Source organism: Choloepus didactylus, chromosome 5 (assembly GCF_015220235.1).
Source record: "Choloepus didactylus isolate mChoDid1 chromosome 5, mChoDid1.pri, whole genome shotgun sequence".
NCBI lineage: Eukaryota > Metazoa > Chordata > Mammalia > Pilosa > Megalonychidae > Choloepus > Choloepus didactylus.
In genome coordinates, this window is record NC_051311.1 from 153,667,784 (window position 1) to 153,690,626 (window position 22,843).

A 22,843-nucleotide genomic window follows, 5' to 3' on the forward strand; every position below is an offset into this window, starting at 1 on the left:
CATGACTCTTCTTCCACATAACAGCGCTTCAGGTGTGCAGAGACATCCACCAGACAGGTACCCCCCTCGAAGCTCTACGGCTCTAAGGTTTCCTTTATTGCTTCTTCCCCCAGAAGAAATGGTAGGGTTGAGGGGACCCAGACCGTGTGGATCCACTGCTCTGTGTGACCGTCTTCAAGAGGTGAAGAGATGGAATTGTTTTTGAACTTACCATTTTGGTGAAAGAAGCATAACAGGAAATATTTAGTTATTTGTTTAAAAATCATAATCTATTAATGTACTCTTATAGCTACCGGAACATTCCTTATCAATCATCCCTGATATCAGAAAGTGATCGTCTGGCATGGGGTGGGATAGAGGAGGGCAGGTAGAGGGTGTGGTTTTGAGACCTTCTTCCTGCAGGGAAACCGGAGAACCATTCCTGCCTCACAACTTAGAATAGCTCCTTGAAGACCAGGAGTACTTTTCCCACAAAGTTCAGTGAATGTCTGTCTGGCTTTCTGTCTGTATGTCTACTCAAACTCCTTGTTATTCTTACTCTGGTTTTTGTCTCTAACCTTGACACTGCCCTTTCCCTTTGTATGACAACTCAATTGTTATTTCTTATGATTTGCATTATCCAGTTTGCAAATACATGTAGGATTTTCTGCTATTATGAAAGTAAGGTTTTTTCCATGTGACACATTTAATGTCTGGAGGTTTTGAATAGAGGCAGACAACACACATCACACAGAGCGTATTTCAAAAAGAAAGGCATGTTTCACACCCTGCCCTCTTGGTAGGTGGTTAGTCTCATTACCTCAATCACCACAAACCGCTTTCACATCTATAAACTTTGATCAGTGGGAATAGAAACTTCTAGCAAATTTAGGTTCCCCCATGTGTATTGTTCTTGGGTTTGCCAGTGACAAAGCAAAGACAGAATCTGAGCCCCTTTATCAGTCCCATTCCTTGGAAACTGCCCCATAACTCAGGGAGGAGAACTCAGGTCTGAAGTGTCTTCCTCATATTCGGTCATAAATGCAAAGCTTGGCTAGACAAATTGTTCCCTTATCTGGTTCATTTGCATTCTTTTCAATCCCTTAAAAGAGGGCCCTCTTTAGATCACCTTTTGCCTCTAGTTCTTCATCTTTTGGGGCCTGCCACCAGCATCCCATACACTCAAGTCTCTTATCATGAACTTTTCTCCCAACAGGCAAAGAAACAGGTCCTTTCAGGGCTGGAGCACGGGGTAACATGGGCCAAACCTAGACAGATGCTCCTTTCTGCAGCGGGGCCTCACGATTCCCCAAATAGCATACGTGTGTGTACACACATATTCCTTCAATCCCCCATTCTTGGTTGGCCAGGGCTGCTGTAATAGAGTACCACAGGCAAGTTGGCTTGAATATCCCAAATGTATTGTCTCATGGTTCTGGAGCCCAGAAACCCAAAATCAAAATATTGGTGGGGCCGTGCTTCCTCTTAAGGGGACAGTCCTTTCCTGGCCTATCCTCTGGCTTCTAGTGAAGGGGTGAAGGACCAGCCAGCAGTCCCTGGTGATCCCTGGTTTGTGGTAGCAGAGCTCAGTTTCAGTCCGTCACCTGGCTGTTTCTCTTTCTATCTGTCTCTCTGTGTCCAAGCTCCCTCTGTTTATGAGGACACCTGTCATATTGAGTCATTGGGGCCTACCCTGATCCAGTGTGGCCTCGTCTTAACTGGTCACTTCTTCAAAGATCCTATGTACAAATAAGGTCTCATTCACAGGACTAGGAGTCAGTCTTGGACATGTCATTTTGAGGGACACGATTCAACTCCTAACACCAACTACACATTTTGGGAGCCTGCCCCACGTGCTAAGCTCAGTGCCTTGCCCCGGGTCAGGCGATGGTGATCAGACAGACCCAGCCCCTGCCTCCAGGCTCCTAGAGAAGGACCCCCAGAACCTGTGACCTCCGTTCTAACGGAAAATGTGGAAGCTGTAGAGCCCAAAGTGAAAAATGATGAATCTGGAAATCCCTTTTCTCTCATCTTAGGCGTTCAGGTTGCTTGTGGAACTTCAGCAAAGAGGTGACATGTGTTTTCCATTTTATCTGCTTTGTGCCTTCTCAGTTGATCTTCAACAAACTTCTAATTTCCTCTAACATATATCTTCTTTTTTTTTAGAAAAGCATTTTAATGTCTTGAAAATACTTCAGAATGATGGGAAGTTATGTTTTTCTGTCTGCTGTTTGTTGTGTATTAATATTTTGACCCTCTCTTCTCTGGATGTTGAGTGAGGTGGTAGGCTGGTAATTCATTTGAGGCCCATAAGATTCTTATTACCGAAAACAAAAGGGTCTATAGCTGGTAGGGATACTGTGTTAATTCCTTTTGATCCATGGTAGGCAAAAAAGAAGGTGAGAAAAATCACAGGCATAAGATCTCTGGGCTGGTGGACTCCTAGAGGCCGCCCGGGTCCAGCCCCCCCAGCTGATTCATCAAGAATCTCCTCAGCTCCACACCCCCAGGGTGGCCTCTATTAGCCTCCAGTGGTTTTCACAAGGCTTCACTAAAAGCTAAGGCAGCTCTAAGGCAGCCAATCCCATCTTTGGGCAAATCTCTTCAACATTTCTGCCCACCCCCTCCCCCCAGAAGCTTCTAAAAACTGGAGAAGCACATTATGAACGAGGAAAGAACACTGCTTTCTTCACAGTCAGTAATGAAGACTGTCAAAGGGGTGGAATGAGGTTCCTAATGTTAATTTTCCACAACAGGAAGTCCAATATTGGATTTGACAGTTTGTCTTTAGAGTAGCCACTCGTGGAATTAAAAGCAACATGTCTGTTTTCTAAGTCACTGTTGAAGAGAGTAAAGGCAGTTTAAAAAAAAAAAAAGGAAAGAAATGAAAACAAAACAGCAAAGAAACATAAAAGCAATATAGAAAGACCATGTACCTGTATATAACAATGAATATAAATGTGTTAAAATGTGCCCATAAGAAGAAAAAGATGGTTGGGTTGTGTTAGAATCAAAATTCAGTTTCGTGCTGCGCTAAAGAGAGAAGGCCAAAGGGCGGAACAGTAAGAGGCCTTCATTAGAGGGTGTTTAGTGGAGAGATGGCGAGATCAAGGAAGATTTTGTAGTCATGTGGAGAATTTTTGGAGAGAATCACGATGGCAGTAGAGGAACCAGAGGAATGGCTGTTGGCCGTCCCAGTAAGAGGCAGTGGCAGTTTGGGGCAGGGCAGTGGCAGGGTGATGGTAACCTGGGAGCCAGGTGGGGGTCTCTTCTGGAGTTAGAGCTGTCAGGATTCACTTACTGGAGGATTGGAGTGAAGGGACGGAGCTAATCTCTTTGTGATTCAGGTTTCTCTTCTGGAAAGGGGGCTGGTAGTATTGGGACGAACAGACATTTATAAAATGTCTAGTCATTGCTACTCAAAGCTGGAAACCAGCCCTGGGATCTTGTGAGAAATGCAGACTCTGGGGCTGGCTCTACTTGGGACCTGATGAAATTGAATCTGCATTTTCTCTAGGTGATGCACACATTTCTGGCTTGCATTCCAAGATCTGCTCTGAGGAATACACTGGATTATTTTTTTAAATACAGTTATTTTTGCTTCTGTTAGAAAAATAGTCATCCATAGGGAGCAAAACTGTTCTTCTCTATCACTCTTTATACCACTATCAGCTTCTGAGTTTTCCCCAACCAGGAACAGAAAAGTTGAAAACTTTGGTTAGAGGGATTTCATTTCCTCCTTGCCTTGCTCACAAAGCATCTTTGTCTGCTCTTTCTTGTGGGACATTAGCACCCCAGTGTCTTGAGACAGGCCTCCTGTGTGTCTCACAGTACTTCAACTGTATCATCTTCATAAACCCTGAGGGGAGAGCCTGAGAAAGTTTTGTTTTTTGTTTTTTGTTTTTTGTTTTTCTGGTAGTGGATAGATAGCACATGTGCTTCAAAAGGAAATACACAGTGCTTGGGTTTGCTAATGCTGCCATTATGCAAAATACCAGAAATGGATTGGCTTTTATAGAGGGGGTTTATTTGGTCACAAAGTCACAGTCTTAAGGTCCAAGGTAAGGCATCAACAAAGGGTACCTTCACTGGAGAAAGGCCATTGACATCCAGAAAGCCTCTGTTAGCTGGGAAGGCACATGGCTGGCATCTGTTTGCTCCCAGGTTGCATATCAAAATGGCATTCTCCAAAATATCAGCTTTCAATGGCCGTCTTCAGAATGTCTGTCCCTGCTGCAGCTCTGAGTTCCATCTATTTATCAGCTGTTTATATGGCTCCAGTGATTTAATTAAGACCCACCCTGAATGGATGGGGTAACAGCTCCATGGAAATCATTCAATCAAAGGTCTTGCCCACAGTTGATTCAGTCACATCTCCATGGAAACAATCAGTCAATAGGTTCCAACCTAATCAACACTAATATGTCTGCACCCACAAGACTGCATCAAAGAATATGGCTTTTTCTGAGGGACATAATACATACAAACCAGCACACATAGTGTATCCAATGAAAAGAAAATATGCAATGCCAACTCTCCCTCTTCCTCCCAATTCCCAGTTCACCTACCATTACCAGCTTTTTATGTATCCTTCCAGAAATATTCCATGAATTCACTATCATATACTTATACAAAAAAGGAAATATTTTTAATACTGATAAAAATAACCTTGTATATTGAAGATATGATTGTTTTGAGTCCCATGTAAGCATGTACTGAATAATTAACTCTTCAAAGTATATAAATCAAAACTTAGAAATTAAATGAAAGAATGATGGAAATAAAAATGTAGGAATTTCAATGCATTGATCGGAAGATAAAGGTAAATGGAATATCTAAATAATTTTATCAATTTTTAAAACCAAATAAATTTACAAAAGCAGGGATTTTTATGTTTTCTGGGAGAATTAATTCTGGTGCTTTGGTCACCCACTTCAGCCAGCTTAAAAAATAAGGAATTGTTCTCTCTCATGAGGCCCGGAGGCTCCTGGTTTTGCTCTGTGGCTTAGCAGCAGCATCTGGGACCCTGTCCCTTCCATCACGCACCTACCCACCCAGCAGCTCAGCTCCTTCCCTCGCTAGCCGTCCTAACTGGCTACTGCACGCCTCCCTGATTCTTGCAGATCCAACAGTGTCCCTTCTTGTAAAGGGAAGAAGAACCCACTGGGCAAGTTGCATAATTTCTTTGGACTTTAGCCTTTCAGTCTGTGAAATGAGAATAATGCATATCTCAGAGTATTACTGCAAGGCTTAGATGACATGATGTGAAATACAAGCATGGGAAATACTTGTATTTGTCAAGAAAATGTGCTTAGCACATAAAGGGACCCTCCCTAAGAGCTGGTTTTCTTCCTTACACCACTGAGAGATAATTTGTCAGGGTTAAGCGATCTGAATTGTCTTCTCCCCAAAAAACTGGTCAATTCTTACTTTTGATGTTTCATTCTCCCTCACCTACTTATTTTTCTCCCTATTTCAGTGTACAAACCATTCTCTTTGACAGAGAATTAATTTGAGATCTTTCTCTTTGCCATTTGCTTTATTTCTTAATATTTTTTATTCTCCATGCACGAATTAAAAAAAGGTTCTTTTCGGTCCAGCATCTGCTCCAAGCTTCAGCGCCCTCGGCCTTTCTTTTTTCCTGATCCATTCTGTACTTGTTTCTGGTTGTATCCGCCACTTTCCAATTTTGTCCCTTGGAATCAATCAGCAGGCTTTGTTTGGAACCTTTCAAATGTCTGTTCTCACTGTGCTCATTTGTGGTTGTGGAGTTGAAATTATGAGTTTATGGTGCTTTCCATTCCAGAGTCATGAGCTCTCAGATCATGTGAACATTTTGGGGAGAATTTTTGAAACTGACTTTCGCCTGTCTGTGGGCACATACCTGGCCTTGCCCGACCCTCCATCGATGGTGTTCACACTTGCGATGAACTCGCCCTCCCTTCCCTTCACTAAACGAGGCTGCAACCCTCCTTGGTCAGAACTGGGTCCGCGGCATCACTTCTTTCAGTTCCTCTTCTCTGCAAGCGACTGAACGGTCAGTGAGGTCAGCGTCTTGTCTGGCAGGAGTTCTGCTTCTGGCCAAATGAGTGGACACTGAGCAGATGTCTGGGTCGGGGGCATCCTCAGTGGGGGCTGGCTGCCTTCTCTGCCTGAGCTGGTTTCTTTCTCGTCTCATTGCCTCCATCTGGCCGGGGAGACTCTGGCTGCTCACCACGAGGCTAAGCCTCTGCTCCTGCTGCCCCTCAGCCACAACCACAGGCTTTCCAGCCATGCTCCAGCCCCGTGGTTGCCCAGATTTTTACCTAGGGGTTCATTTTTTTAACAAGTGCATAATTTATTCACCGGCTCCTCTAAAGATCTGTTTGTTCTATAGTCCAAATGCCTCTCCAACTCCACGATCAAATATTTCTTTCCCATCCTACTAATTCCTGGCAATAGCCCAGAGTTGTGACTGATAGGTGAAAATACAAGTTAAATTATACACACTTGCCAGCATCTCTCATTAGTCTCCAGGGTGGGCTTGGCCATGCTGCTGGTGCATCACAAGTCCATCATGAGCCTCCTCTGTAGTTCACAGAGCATTGCCTGCGATAAGGGGCTGTGGCCATCCCCGTCATCAGCCTCTGATACTCGAGAGTGAAGGACAGAACTGGCCCAGGCTCGGTGGGGTGGGGCAGCCAGTCTCTCCTGTGATATCATCAGCAAGTGTACCTCAGGAAACTCCCCAGCATGCCCTGCACAATAGGACAGAGACAAAGCCCAGATCAAAATAGCCCTTCATCCTTTCTCCAGTCATTCGTCTCACGTGTTTATGAAATGTTTGCCACGTCCCGGGTACCGTTCTGCAACTCTGAAGTTGCAAAGATGAACGATATCCTACCTTTGTCTGCAGAAAGCTCCAGAAGATTGTACAATAGGAATATAGTATACTATGCTGGGAAATTATACTACATGGGGCAAGTGCTATGATAGAGATGTGCATCCATTGTTCTGGATGCCAAGAGGAGAGGGGGTACTTGCTCATTCAGGAAAGCAGGTGGTGGGCAGTCTGGTGTGACTTTCTGGTCTTAGTGATGTGAGCTGAGACTTGAAAGGTAAATGAGAATTAGGAAGACAAGAGGTTGGGGAGGAGGTTGGGGGGGGCGAGGACATTCTAGGAAGATGGGTCTGTAGGTTGAAAGCCTGCAAAGGATACAAGCAATTAGGTTCTTGTTGGGAGCTAAAGGATAAGGCATGACACCAAGAAATAAGACAATGAGGTAGGTTAGGAACCTGATAATTTGGTCCTTTCTAAGGGTGCTTAGCTTATAGTCCAGGGAGTGAATGGGTGACATGGTGTCACCACCCGAGAGTGGGAACATAGGCAGAGGAGCACATGAGCAGTGAGTGGAAAGGATGAGTTCAGGGTCTGCTGTGGTGTGTTTGGGTCACCTGCCTACACCACAGAGAAGCAGGTGGGGCTAGAGCTATGGAGGTAGGAAGTCGGCATATAGATAGACTCTGCTTTAAACCGTGAGAACACAGGCAGTGTATAGAGTGAGCAAGAGCTAACTCAGGGAGAGGGGCTCATTGCAGAGACACACACGGAACCTAATGGAATAGGGGCACCATTGGGAATTGGGGCAGCCTACAGCTGGTAACATCTCCATGGGCCACACGATCTCCTACGCTCTACTTGTCCCTGAATTTCCATCCATCCTCTGCTGCCAGCCAGATTCTTCTGCATCCCAAGAGAAGATGGGTCCAGCTCATCTTTTCACAAGTCATGGGCCAACCCACCCCTTGGATGGTGGCAGGACCATATGTTAAGAAAACTCAGCTTCCCCGGGCCTCCCCCTTTGGACAGGCTGTGTGTGGGAGGGCTCCACGGAGAAGGGGCTGTTGTCAGTGAACATCTCACACATATTGTTCCTAATCTTTCTGGAACCTAGAGTGCCTGCTCAAATCACGCAGAGTGGAGATTCTCAATGAGGAAAGAGAGGCTGGCTGCTCCTGAGTTTTTAAGGTGTATCCATTTCCTTTGCATCAAGGAATAGGACAACTTCAGCTCCTGTGGAGACAGTTGATGCATCAGAGATAAGAGTGCAGCCCGGCTAAGGCTGGGAATCTTGGCTGATGACGGCCTTAGTCAGGTCTTGGGTGGTGCTCGAAGGGTAGGCCCATTTGGGTCCCCAGTCTTCTTCCAGTTCTCCCATCCCTCTCTACCTGTATTTCTTCCCCCATTTCATCTTCCTGTTGTAAGAGACACACAGCATAGTGGAAAGAGCTGAGGCTTTCCAGTACAGTGGATCTGATTCAAATCTAGGTGCTGCCAAATAATAGCTGGGCAAGTTACTGAATCTCCCTGAGCCCCAGCTTCTTCAAGAATAAGTGGATGATGCAATATAATATAATGTATTATCATTATATCAATATATTGCTATTCTTAACAGGTGAAGAGTTAAGAAGGGGCATTTGTGCAGCTGCCATTGTTTTACACACCTCTCTCAGTCCTTTCTTCTTCGTGTGCTTGGGAAAGAGTCTTCCTGGAACTCCAGCATCTTCATAGAATGCTCTATTTAATATACATTCCTTCTCAAGCTGAGCTATCTACCATAGGCCTTCAAACTTAAGGGCTGGCTCTCTTCTGTCATGCTCCACCCCTGTAGGGTCAGGAGATGGTCTGGTGTCCCCTTGGCTCCTGGCTGCCACTGTCATACCGTGCCCCTCCCACCCAGGTGCATGAAGTCCCACCACGTTGAGACTCATGCCGTTTAGCTCTGTCACTCCTTGTTGGTGGTTTTTTGCTACCATCTGTGACCTCTGTGCACACTTGTGCTTCTTTTCAAGGCCCTCCCTACACTAGTTCTTTCTTTCCATTCAACAAAGGTTTCCTGGGGTGTCCTCCCCTGCACCAGTCTCTGTCTGGACAGTGGGGTCAGATTGCTGAATCAGGCTCATGAGGTCCCTGGCCTCATTAAGCTTATATTCTCAACCCAGAAATCCTCTCTTTCTTATAAACTTGCTCAAACATCTCCCGTCCTTAAATATATGTCTTTGTTTGCCCTGCATCCCTCATAGCTACCACCTGTCCCCTTATCCAGTCTTCACCCCTTCCCTGAATCTCTTTTCAGCCACTGCAGTCATGGCTTTGGACTAGCACGGTACTGAAAGTCTTGGGCAAAGAACAGGAGAATTCCCAAATGCCACATCCACTGAAAATCTGCAATTCTTATTTTGACCTCTCTTTGACCTTGGAGAGTACCAACCACTTCTACCTTCTTGAAAAGTCTCCTTTCCCTGTGCTACCATAATGCAACTTCCAGTCCACCTACTTCTCACTGTTTCTTCCTGACCTCTTTTGCATCCTTCTCACCTGCCTTCAACATTTGTGTTAGTTTCCTGTCTTGAATGGTGGTTCTGTCCTCAGCCATCATCTTTTCTCCCTCCCTAGACACTTCTTTGGTGGTTTCCTCTACACCATGTTTTGCTCCCGCCTTTACATGCAAGATTCCCAAAGGCAGCTCGGCCCTAACGAGTCCAGTGTGGAATCTTCCGTCTGCCCTGCCCCTCTCCTGCATTAGATCTCTTGCATTAAGGGCCTCCTTACTTCTCCAGATCAGAAACCAGAGCCTTTTCATCCGAGACTTTTCTCCATTCTCATTCACTGCCATATTGGATTAGTCCTAAGGTCCTATTGGTGATAGCTCTCAATTCCTCTCCAGCTCTCTGCTCTCCATTTCAACTGTAATACTCAGAGGCCTTCATTATGTCTTATCTGAGCTATTAAAATTCCCTCTTCTATTTTTAGTCTTTAACGTCAAAAAAAAATTATGATAACATACATAATATAAAATTTTCCATTTTAACCATTTTTAAGTATATGGCTGAATGGGGGATTGCTTATGTTTATGATTTTGTGCTATTATCATCACCATCTGTTACCCAAACTTTTCCATCACCCCCAAACAGAAACTCTGTGTCCATTAAACATTAACTGCCCCTTCTCTCCTCCTCCAACCCCTGGTAAACTCTAATCTACTTTCTGTCTCTATGAATTCTCCTCTAATAGAGTTCTCATATAAGTAGAATCGTACAATATTTGTCCTTTTGTGTCTGGCTTATTTCACTTAATATAATGTCTTGAAGGTTCATCCATGTAGTTGCGTGTATCAGAACTTCATTCCTTTTCATGACTGAATCATACTCCGTTGTGTGTATATACCATGTTGTTTATCCATTCATCTGTCGAGGCACATTTGGGTTGCTTCTGCCTTTTGGCAATTGTGAATAATGCTGCCATGAACATTGGTTTGCAGGTATTTATTTGAGGCCCCGTTTCCAATTCTTTGGGGCTATATACCTATAACTTTTTAGTTATAAAATATAAAGGGACTCCAAGATAAAGAAGACAAAATCTCTGCCCTTGGGAAGCTCATGGTCTTGGCTGCTAGATGGGCAGTTAGCAAACATACCACAAGGCAGAGGGCAAGATGCACAAATCGGAGCAGGGGCTGCCTCCTGGGTCATGCAGGTGCAAGATGAGGGGTCTTTTTGATAAAGGTGACAATTGTGGGCTGATCAATTTCCTGCCAACACCCTGGAATGTAGTTCTAGCCTTAAATGTCCACTCCACATTCTCTCTTCCAGCACATTTGTGTGACATTTTGCACACCTTGTTGGGCAACTTTCTAGGAATCAGACCCTAGTTCAGTTAAATCTTGGTCAAGGGAGACTTGCACAAAATGACAGTGCACTCTCTTCTCCGAAACCCTGAGTATCTCTGTGGGTTATATGGGGCTTATCTCAAAATGGATTTCATTTTCCTTACTAAATTAGCTCAACTCATGAAACACCCATATTCCTACAGCTTCTTTTCTGGATTCTTTTTTAAAAAAAATTTATCCAGTGTTCCATAGCAGCAGCCACATGATCAGAGCAACTAGACCTACAAAAAATAGGCTTATGCACAACTCTGATGATACTTTGAGCCACTGATTGTACACTTGGATGGGTTGTAGTATGTGTGAATATATCACAATTAAATTGCATTTAAAAAATAGGCTCAAAAAACAGCAGCTCAATTAGTATTAAGCATGATTTAGTCAAAATAACAGCTCAGATAGTTCTACCCATTAAAAAGAAAGTTAGGGCTGGGTTCAGGGCCAAGGGGACCAGCCTGTTCCCTCCTTTCGCCTCCTGTGTTCTCTGGATCCTCCATGCCCTGCCCCATGGCCTGAACTTACCTCCTCATCCTTGTAGAAGAGAGAATCTCCTCCCGCAGTGTCAAGGGAAATAGAGATTCCGTAGGTTCATCAGTCCCAGCCCTGCCTGCTGGCATTTGCCCCAGGAGGTCATCTGCCTCCAATCTGTGAATTCTGGCTCAGCTAGGTGACAGGTGATCTCTATCCTGATAAAACCACCCCGACCTAACCTTTCATCCGAAATGGTCCGATACAGCAAAATGAGTAGAGCAAACTGTATTCTCCAAGGGACTGTGCAGCTGCTGGTGGTAATTCTGGGCTGCAAATCAGGAAACCAGGATCCTATTTCCAGTTCTTCCAACAGTTAGCTGTGAATTTACTTAACCTACTATGGCCCCAGTTCTTCTGACTCTAAAACGTATAATGGGGTCTCTTATTTTGTACTTCTTTGGCATGTGTTTCCCTGGCTCTTTGCAGACCTTTCTCACGTGTGTTATTTAGGTGTTGGGTTAGTGATGTCTAAGGCTCCTGCCCCAGCCCGTTCCCTGGTCCTGCTAATGTCCTTCCTATCATTTAGCCACAATCTGTGATTCTACGTGTCTTTTCAATTGTCTGCCTCCAACAAACTCCATGAGGGCAGGGGCTTACTGCGACATTAATGGAATCAGTGATTAGGGCAGGTGGTCTCCAAGGCCCCTCTAGCCTGGGAGTGCTCTGGGGTTGCTGGGTGGTGGATTTTGGCTTCTGTTCTCACATCTGGCTGTCTGTCTGTCTTGCAGGAGCCCAGCAGCCAGGGCCGCCATACTACACCGACCCCGGAGGACCGGGAATGACTCCTGCTGGGAACCCCATGGCGATGGCCTTCCAGGTCCAGCCCAACTCACCCCAGGGAAGCACGGCCTACCCACCCCCACCCTCCTACTGTAACACGCCCCCGCCCCCGTACGAACAGGTGGTGAAAGCCAAATAAGCCGGGCGCTGCTGGGTGATCGCCGGGAGACAGGGAGGGCTCCCTGTGGCCCAGAGACTCGTTCAGCAGCCTTCTCTGTCCCCTTCCATGTTTGTTTCAAGGAATCGTCTTATGAGCCATGAAGGGCAAATTTCTCTTTCGATGTCTTCAAAGCAAGCACAGCTCCCTTTCAAGTTTTCCACGGAGGAGCAAGCTCTGAACGCAGTGTCTCCTCTGTTGCTTCCGTGTCTGATGTAATCTGTGCTCTCTGGAAGAGGGTGGTGACAGTCCCCGAGGGCTGCATGGTCCTAGTGGTGTGCCCAGATCCTCAGGAGGGAGGTGGAAAGGAGGAGGGCACAGCGGAGCCAGGGTGTAGAGGGAGCTTACGAAGAGGGCCCATGGCCTGGCATCGTGGCCCGGGCTTGCCAAGGCAGCTTTGCCCCACCAGGCAGAAAACCCCTCATGTGGCAGGGGGTATTGGCCACGGGCTGAAATGAGACCTGTCAGGATTGGTGTTAAGCCTGTTCTTCAGGTCAGTCTTCCCCAGTGCAAGGAGTGGCAAGAGAGGCGTTCAGCAGAGAAGAAACCTCTTCACGCTTTCCTGTCTCCATGCACATGGCAAGGGCACGTCCTGAAGACCAGCTTCTCTCTGCACAGGCAGGGCTGAGGGAGCAGAGCCCCAGGCGGCTTCCACCGCAAGGAGGTGAGATCCAGAGCTGGGTCTGCGCTGGATGGCTACAGCTATCTGAAAATCCCCAAGCAAAATGAATTTAAATTGATGGGAAATCACTTCCTAGCTGGAACGTTGTGTTTTGTGAGCTCTTGGTCTGACTTGGACAAAAAATGTCTGTCGCCACCCCCACTTTTTTAGTGCATATTTGGAAGCCACTTGTACAACGTCCTGTGCTTTGAGACCAGACTCAAGGGTGCGTCTCCCCTGGATGCTCAGGGTCCCTCTGAGCTTTTATTGTGCCCGGGGGTTTCCTGCCTCCTTCCCAGAGGCGGCTCTGCGGTGGTGGGCTTGGAGGGACACTTCCAGGACAGGACTCTTCCATTCAGGGGTGCATCTGTGAGGGAAATCACATCGGGGCCCTGTGGGAGAGAGAACAGAGAGGTGTCCCAGCAGGAGCAGGGACAGCCAGCAGCAGCCTGGGGCAAGCTGGGTGGTTGTGTTTGATCTCAGCAAATGGGTATTGGAGCCTGCTGAAAAAATCACAGGAAAGCAAAAAATCCCAGGATTGCAAGCAGATTTCATCAAAGAGGATGCAATTGATTCACACTGACAATTTAATCAAAATTAGAAGACAGGCGATGTGGTTGGAAATGCAGATGCCTGGCGAAGAACCACCTCTCACCCCAGGATCTTACAAGCAGTTGTCAGCAGGGAGCAGGATGCTCTTTTCCTCTCCGTGGTTGGTAGCTTTGAGAGTGCATTCAAACCCAGATTTGGACCTGACGTGGTGTGTAGACTAAGGGCAAAGCTATGTAGCCAAGGACACCTAGGATACCTGTGTAGTATTTGCGGGGAGAGTGGGATGCTTATTTTGTAAATAAGAAATTGTCACTCATTGGACTTCAGTGTGGGGAACCCCCCACTGGAGTGGGTTCTGAGAGTTTCCGTCAGCCCACACGACAAAGCTGGGCACCCATGCTCTGCCAGGGTATTTGGGGTAGGGGCTGAAGAATAGGGATGGGGCAAAAACTACTCCAGGACTAACTCTAAAGACAAGGAATCTGGAAGCTTCCTGGAGAATTCCCTGGGAGATGCTTGGGAACAAAACAAGCACCCATTGGAAACACAGTTTGTGAACCCAGATGCTGTCAGTATCTTTGACCACCTTGTGTGACCCGTGAATGCCTGTCATGACTGCAAAACCTCCCGACACTCGGGTCCTTGATTTAGACGAGAAGACAAAGCACAACATTTGCTGTTTACAATCAAGGAACAACCACATGGGTCCAAAAAGTTCATCTTTCTTCGGGTCATTTATTTTGCATTTTTAACGTCAATTTCTCCCTTTACTTTATTATTGTTTTTTGTTTTTTTTTTAATAAAGAAAGCACACTGAATGATACTCCCTGGAATTCCAGTTGGCCAGCACCCAGCTGAACAGGCACCCAAATGTCTATGACTAAACTTTGTTCATCTTTTTGATAGCAAGTCATCTTAAGAAACAGAATGATTCATAAAGCTCAACAATTTTATATTCCATGTTTTCGTAAATCCTGTTTTTCCCTGGAACCTGGCTTAGAACCCTGCTAGGTGAAGACTGAGACTTACTACGTATTGAAATTCCACTTCTGGTGATATTTCCCAGCCGTCCTCGCTTCCTTTGTCCTGTTAGTGGATCATACCCGCCTCTTAGCGTGAGTCCTGACCCCTGGTGTGTTGGAGTCCTGTAGCATTGGTGGTTAGGTGTAAACTTGAAGCAGATCTGTGCATGCTTGTCCTCTGCAGCACTTGGCTCATTTCTTTTCCTTTTTCCCTTCTCTTTTGATAGGGTCCTGTTTCCTATGTATGCAAAATAAAAAGAAATTTGGCCATGTGCTTTGATTGTTTTGCTGGGGAAGGGGAAAGAGAGTCGTGTTGAGGGTTTCTGAAGAGGGGAGGGCATTCAGCTGGGAGGGGGTGGGGTTGGGAATGGAATGGAATGGAAGTTACGGAATGGAATGCTATGGAGTGGAATATTAAAAAATGGAAATTATGCATCTCGAGAGCTGCAGGGAAGGCAATTAGGTGTTACCAAAGAAGAGTTACTGTATGTTCACTGCCATGTTTAAAAAAATCAAGCAAAGGAAAAAAATTCTCGAAGGTGGGCAGGGAGATGGAAGCCCTCTTACGTTAAACTCACAGTTAACCTGGGACCTGGATCTGTTTTTCCATAGGTGGGTGAACCTTGGTTTAAAAATCCAGCCCTGCTTTCTCTCACAGATCCAATGAAGGATACAGTTGTCCAGTTACGCTGCATTTTAGAAGAGTCACTCAAGATAAAGTTTGTAAAGAAGCATTTTATAATTTGCCTTCTGAAAACACTAGTGGGGCATGGTTCCTCCTCTACAAAGCCTTCTGTGGACATGAGGTTGGGGAACTTCAGTTATATCTGTCTCGGGGCAAGTCACACTACACTTATACTGAACAGTCTGGAAAACATCTTAATGCTGTTTAATCCGCAATTACCCAAACCAGTAGACCATAGGATCCCCCTACCTTTTTGTTTTGAAGAGAAGAGTGGTTGAGAGGTGCTGAAACATACCACTTCTGCTCAGCCCATATCGAGGATAAAAGGCAGAATAAAGAATAGGTCAGGACCTTCCAGCTCTGAAATTCTGCTCTCTGGGGCTTGGACTATAAGGAAAGTACTTTCTTCAGTACATGCTTACAAATTGTCCAGGTGGCAGACAAATCCATGGAATGTTCAGCACCACATACGGTTTTTAAATTCCTATTCATTTTTTATTTGTTTATTTATTGTATTAATCTGTTTCCACCAAGATTTGAAATGACCCATTTTTATGATAAAACTAACTTGGGGTACAACTGTAGCCCCAAAGCATTGTGTGTTAAAACAAATGTAAAAAGACTCTAAGTCTATGTATTAAAATCACTGAGAACACCAGTTTCCAAAACACATCAGCCCCAGGCCCTGCTTGCTGAGTCTGAGGATGCCCCAGAATTTTCAGCTCCTCCTGAGAAAGTTCTAGATCAGAGAGCTCAAAGGGCTGATCTAGTCCAGTGGTTCCCACACTCATGTGTAAGCCAAAGCCTTCCTGATCAGAGGCTCCTCAAATGCCTGACTACAAAAAAAAAATGTTTTATTTGACTATTTCCAACATTGTATTAGGAAAATGTAAAAACATGCAGAAGAGCTGAAAAAAAATTTACAGTGAATGTGCATATACCCATTACCTAGATTCTACATTTATTTTTCCTGTTTTGAAAGTCTGTTTTAAAACCTAGTGTGTTTTGTATGAGATGTTACATACCGCGTTTTAGAGCATCGATGTTTGCTTGACTTAAATAGGAAACGGTGCGCATTTGAACTTAAGAATTAGTTTATGCTTAACTCCTATGACCTTCTCCCTCTTGGTTCCCACCAAAAACTTCATGGGTCCTTCCCCCTGCCCCCAAACACGGTTTGAAGACCCAGCTGTCTGCAATAGCAGGAAAAGGTTGATGCCTCCGTCCCACGGAGCCCCAGGCCTTGCTCTGTCCTTAGGGTTCAACCTGGTCCCACTCGGGTGCTTTGCTGGAGGCTCCACCAGCCCACTAGTCCAGACCCTCCTGTTCATGTCCGCAGAACTCAGGACGAACCATCCACTAGAGAGATTTATAACACATTGAACCTCACCAGTGAAGGTCTTGGTTTTTCCTCCCAGAAGCTCCTTATCACCTGTGCAGATTCACCTCCCTCCTTACTAGGCAGCCAGCTCTGCCATCCTGGGCTAGAGGCTATTGAAGTCTCCATAACACCCTTCCCCAGGGCTTTCTCTTTTATTTAAAAATGCTTCAGGTATGCTGATGGTGTTTCTGGAGAAAGTTACATGGGACACAGTCACCTTCACAGAGCACGCCAAGCGTAACACCATTACTGCCATGGATATGGTGTACACTCTCAAATGCAAGGATGTACCCTCTATGGCTTCAGAGGTTAAAATACCTTCTCCATCTTATGTGCTGTAATTCTTGAGCACTGCACTCCATACTCTGAAAAAGTACCAACTTTGTTTTACACATCGGAATACTGCCTATACTTGATAGAACTATGTTACAAAGCTATGAGGGTCAGCCAAAAGCTTTATTATATGGACAGAAAATTAGTTCGAAGACATGGAGTGACTGAAGTGGTGAAGTCAGAACTAATTTACACACTTTACTTGTGCTTCTCACCTGGTCAGGTAAAATGATAGCAGGGGTCATTTGCAAGTCAAAGTTCACGACTTGAGAAGGTAAATGGAGAGAGCTCACTTTTCTGTTCTTCCCCAGATTCACTGAACTTCAAAAACATCCATCACAGCTCTTAAGGCAAAAAAAAGTGCCAGAGCAGAAATTGAGTAATTTTTGAAATTTAGAAGGCGGGATTAATTGCTGGAGAAGATGGATCAGAGAAGACGGAAACTGAAAATGTGCATGAAAGGTGCCCAGGGAGGTGAAAACCGTAACTCAGAAACTGTAAGATCAGTGAGTACAAAGAGCAGGAGTAGGCTGTGGGCAGATGTCAGGATAATTAATTAAGGGATGTTCTGGAGAACAGCTATGTCAGAGGTGCCCTTGCTTCTCTGCCCTGCTCTCATGTATGTGGAGCAGCTGCTGCAGGATTTAATGACCTTGGAGCCTGCTTCCCAACAAAACGAGTGCTTTCCTGGTAAGGTTCCTGGCATGCGGGCTTGGAGGCGGGCTGTTGGCATCATTATCTCATTTAAAAAGCAGTGTAGACATTTTCTAATCTGTCAGTCAATTTAAAACATTCCCAGTCTAGGGCTCCCGTTGGATTTACCACAGTCCCTGGATCTCCACCCAAGGTCATAGGGAGAACATTTGCAAACTGGAAATTCAGACTTGGGAGAAATTACCAGTGATGACCCAGTCACCACCACCAGGAATCCTACACTGGCACCAGAGGAAAGAAGCTCAGCCGTGGGCCTCCTCCTTTGTCCCCTCACCTTTGTCCATATGTGGGAAATTCTGCACTGAGGCTCCATTCCAGACAAGGCTCATTCTATTTAGAATGCCTTATAATAAAGCAGGAATCTTCTGTTACTCTTTTTATCACTTAGTGGGAGGAAGTCTCTCTGTGGAGACCCTAAAGCTTTCTCCTGAGTTGCAGTATACCAGCCCTTCTACTCAATTGCCCAAGCATCTCTCAGTCAAAATTATTTTTAATTGTTTGTTTTCAATATCTAACATTCTTTGAATACTAAAGACTACAAAGTATGCGTGAGGGCAATCCATATTGAATTAAGATTCATCGCAGGTATAATGGAAAGACCACGGGCTCTGGGGACTTGAAGCCTTGCTCAGTTCTCAACTCTGCTACTTACCATAAACCCTCTGTTTTTGAGTAAATGACTTTGGGCAAATCTCTTGAGTCTTGGTTTCCTCAACTATATTAGGTGACCTATGGCTTATCACAGTACCACGCACATGGGAGATACCCAAGAAAGGCTAAAACCCTCTGCTCTCCCTCATTCCACACTTCCCTGGCCAAGAGAAACGAAGGCAGAATGGGAAAGGGAAGTAACACCCACCCAGTCCCCTACCAGCCCATGAAGAATCTAGATCCATGGTGTAGACAGAGGAGTGTAAGGGAAGTGATCTCCTTTGAATGCATTCTCCAAAGGTGGGTTTTTTCCTGACCATGATCCTGTAAAGAAGGACATCAAAGGATGTCACACATACCACCACCGTCACCTGACTGTGCTCCTTGTCTAACAGTGCTGGTGTGTGTGGTTCAGCAGTGGGTGTTAAGCCAGTCAGAACTCAGAGGGAGAAACTCCTGGCAACCATCTTTTTCTGCCATCATGTATACAGGATGAGATCTGTGAGCACCCAGAACAAAGTGTGGATTGTAAATCATATCTTGTGCATTCATATGACTTCGGATGTTTTTTTGCTCACCTCAGCCCCAACATTTTCTTGCAATGCTCCTGTCTCGGGCTAGCTGTGCTTCGGTGTCCGGGACAGATCCTGCTCCTCCTGTGTGCCAATGTTGAAGCGGGCCCAAAACCCTTCTAAAAATGGGGTGGGATAGGGATGGTTAGCAAGCCCTCCTCCTTCTCTCCCCAAGAAGGTGAAGGCGATTGGAGTTGGGTCCTGTTACACTTCCCTGCTGGGAGATCCCTCGTCTGATATGGACCGTACTTTTGTGAAGCACTTGAAGGTCTGGACCTCACTTTTATGAAGGAAGGCTCATATTCTTGTGCTGGTCCCAGGAGTTTAATGAGGGAGGAGCAATGTCACCCGGTCTGTTTTCAACAACAGGAATGCTGGCCAGTGCTGCCTTTGTCTTCCTCTCTGAACTCTGGAAATCAAAAAACAGTCCTAATTCCCTGAAGTCTGTGAGCCATTTGCTGTGGACCCAGGTATTTGTACAGTAAACACTGGAACAGAACAAGTTCAGACCCTTGAACATTGCCTGGGTGCGGCTCTTACAAACAGTAACAATCCCTCTTGTTTTTGTGGAAGACGTTGCATCTTGCTTTAAAGTTTACAAGGTAAAATGCCTTGAGATGTATGTTCTAGAGCAGTGCTGTCCAGTAGGAATATGTAAGCTGTGGGTAATTTTAACTTGTCATTAGCTACATTTTAAATAGCAAAAAAAAGGGTGTGTGTGTGTGAAATTTATTTTAGTAACATGTAACCAAATATATCAAAATATTGTCATTTCAACACGTAATTAATAGAGAAAAAATAACAAGAAAGTTTACATTCTTTTTTCCAGGCTGTCTTCAGAATCCTGTGTTTTTTAATACATTGTAGCACATCTCACTTTGGAGCAGCTGTATTTCAAGTGCTCAATAACTACTTGCCGCCAGTGGCTACTTTTATTGGACAGACAGCACAGGTCTAGAGTGCAAAAGAAAATGCTAGCTCTCATGTTCTTGTTGGTTAATTATAACAAGATCCACTGAGGTCAAAATCAAGTCAAACATCCAAGTAAGTTTTAAGAGAAAACTCAAAGTTCCTATGATGATACAGTTTACAATTTTGAGTGAACTTAATTCTGTAAGTTAAATGGTTTCTGGTAACAAATATTCAGAGTCTTAGGGTTGCAAATCAACAGTCTTGGGAGGTAAAAGGGTGAATTGCTTCCTGGCACTCCCTAGCTGGGGCTGGGGGCGATTGTGTTCCATGTGCAGCTCAGCATGTCATTGCAATGTCCAACAGTGCCAAGTGGCCAGTCCCAAAAGAGGAATTAAGGTGCTGCTAGGGAGCACCCCCGGGAAGGGACAGCCAGCCTGGTGGGCCCTCAGTGGTGCTCCCAAAAGCAAGAGCTTAGGATCTGGTGAGTGAAGGTAGGACAGGCCCTGAAATCTCCAACCACGTCCATACTTAAGGGATCTCCAAGGAAACACAGATTGCCCTGGAAGGAGGGAGTTGCTAGCTGCAAACAGAAGGGGGGATAAAGCAATAGGTCCTTCTCTTTTTCTTCATCTTGTGGTGGTCAGGAAGAAGCACTTCCCCAGCCTGACACCTGGTGGCCACCATCCCAGGCTGGGTGCAAGAAGAGATCCCAAATGCAAGCAGATCTTAGAACTCATGTTCATCTCAGCCTAGCTCTCATCCCCAAAGACCTGACAACCAGGGTCATTTCATTTCAGTCTCCCCCCGCCCCAAATGTGACCTCAGAGGTCTCTAGGACCTCTTAACACCCTGACACCTGTGAATGGGCCCTAGAATGCAGGTACAGAGGTGGGTTTGGGGAGAGAAGTAGGAGAACCTCCGTAGTTCAGTAGGATCTACTGAGATCAGGAGTTCTCCCGGGGGTAGTGAGGGCTCCTTCCCTCAGTCTGGGATTCTTGCCCACCTCAGCCAGCGGCCAGAACCACTTCTGGAAGAACCTTGCCTAGGTGCCTTTCTCCCCCAGCTCTCCAGGCCCCTTCTCCGGGCTCTCCTGCAGAGAAGCAAAGCTAGGGCCCTCCTTCCAGGTGGCCCCCATCCATTCACAGGAATTTGGAGGTGCAGCTTGGCAAAAATGCCCCTGGGCCCTGAAGCTCATTTCTGGGCCCTTCTGGGGAGGGCAACGTCCCCGTGCAGTCACTTCCGCTCTTTTTATCTCTGGGCAGTTGGATCCACTGAGTCAACCCCAGAGTCTGGGAAGGGAAGCTTTGGGTGCGCAGACCTTGGTGATCAGCTCCCCGGGCCCCACCTTCTGTTCCAGCTCTCGCCACCCTCTCCTGCTCTTAAAGGCCAGCCTCAGCGCCCTCTGCCATCTCAGGAGGTACCGACTTTGCGTTGGGGTTGAGGCGACAGGCCAGGGGTATGGAAGGATCTTGATGAGACAGGGGACAGATGCGCATATAGACAGATGTTACTGACGTGCCCTGTGACGCGCACACCCACTGCGCCCGCAGAAGCGGGGCCATCCGAGGCGGCGCGAGGGAGGGACCGTAGGGACACCCGGTCCCTGGTGCTGCGACCCCAGACGCGTCACCAAATGACTCTACTTCCGGCAACTCTCGGTGCCCCCGCTTCCCCACCTCGAAAGTGGGATTAAGGTGCACGCAGGGGTGCTGTGAGCGGAGACGAGACGACTCCCCTGACGCGCTCTTGGGGAGGTCCCGGGAGCCGAGGACGCTGAGCGCGGGCTACCCGTAGGGGCTGCGGAGCTCGCTGCCGGATTAGGGACGGTCTGACCCGGCCGCCCCGACCCGCCCGCGCGGGCCTGGAGCGGGGGGCGGCCTGGGCAGGCCCTGGGGGGGCTGGACCCGAACGAGATCTCCCCGGGGGCTGCAAGCCCCCAGCTCGCCCCGGCGCCCCCCGCGCCCCACGGCGGACTCGGCCGCGCTGTCGCCCCCTCCCGCGGGCAGGCACCGCACCTGCACTTGCACCTGCGAGGGGCGGAGGGTGTTTGCTCCGCACCTGCGGAGTCCGCCCCGCACGTGCTAGGCAGCGACAAGGTACGCGGAGAGCTGCCGCCTCGGATCAGGGACGCCACGGGGCAGGGGCGCTGGCAGGTGGAGGGGGCGACTCCGGGAGGAGGTCCCTGCTCAGCGCATCTTCTTGGCCAGGTCCCTACTAATATTCTTTATTCAGAACAAAGCAAACACCATGTGTTTATTTTCTGCTTGCTGAAAGTGACACAGGCTCATTGCAGACAATGGATACTGTACAGAAAGCACGAAGGATATTTGTTTTTCCTGTTCCTTTGTTTTATTTTATCTGGAAATGTTTTTTTTTTTAATTTTAATTTTTTGATAAAGTTAATTTTAAAGATGCACAAAGAAAAATGAAAATAGAATGAAAATACTTCAATCCAGTTATCTCAAGATAACAGTGTGGTATGCTTCTGTTGTGTTCCGTTTTTCTTTTTCTTTCTTTTTTTTTTTTTTTTCTGTTGTGTTATTGCTTTCTTGCTCTGACACACACAGGGGCACAAACAGGAATCTTTCACAGCCCTTTTATTTCCCCAACATTTTTCATTTTACATTTTTGAATATTTCACTGCCAGTGACTAAATGGTACCCCACCATAGGCTGCCCCAGTTTATTTAACCCACCCTCTCTGATTGGACTTTTGGGTTGTTCTGTTTTATTTTCTGTCTTTCAATTAAAATATATTTTAGACATCCAAAAGAATGAGTGTAACATATGCCTAAGATGCTGTAGCAGATGTGGTTAGATGCTAAGGAGAGCCAGTCCCTCTTCTCTCCCAGCCAACCTCCCCAGCCCCCCTGGCAGTGGTGGACAATGGAAGGATATGGGATGTAAGCAATTCCAGACCCTTCCCACAGCTCCCACCGGGCCCTCTAGACCCTCCCTCCCTCACCTGAGCCTGGATGCAGAAGATCCAGGGGAGGATTCCCAGGCTGTGGAAGATGGCAAAGCCCGGGGCCCCAGATGGCTGTTTGGAGCCAAGATTTCCTGCCAACTCCCACATGGACTGAGACTCCAGCAAGAAATTCACGTTAATGTGATGCTGTTGGGGATTGAATCACAAAGACATGCTCAAGTCCTAAGCCCTGGTCTTGCAGGTGTGAACCCATTTGTAAATACAGAGCTTTGAAGATGC

The 22,843-nt window shown here is 46.5% G+C and overlaps 2 protein-coding genes across 2 annotated transcripts in view; one reads left to right on the top strand and one right to left on the bottom strand.

Moving 5' to 3' along the window:
* VOPP1 (VOPP1 WW domain binding protein) overlaps positions 1-14,662 on the top strand; it is a 122,607-nt gene extending 107,945 nt beyond the window's left edge. The window contains 1 exon segment of the mRNA XM_037837160.1: positions 11,945-14,662. Within this exon segment, the coding sequence (XP_037693088.1) occupies positions 11,945-12,135 (191 nt within the window). The 3' untranslated portion in view covers positions 12,136-14,662.
* LANCL2 (LanC like 2) overlaps positions 14,187-22,843 on the bottom strand; it is a 95,289-nt gene continuing 86,632 nt past the window's right edge. The window contains exon 10 of the mRNA XM_037837157.1: positions 14,187-14,626. Within this exon, the coding sequence (XP_037693085.1) occupies positions 14,477-14,626 (150 nt within the window). The 3' untranslated portion in view covers positions 14,187-14,476. The remainder of the gene's footprint in view (positions 14,627-22,843) is intronic.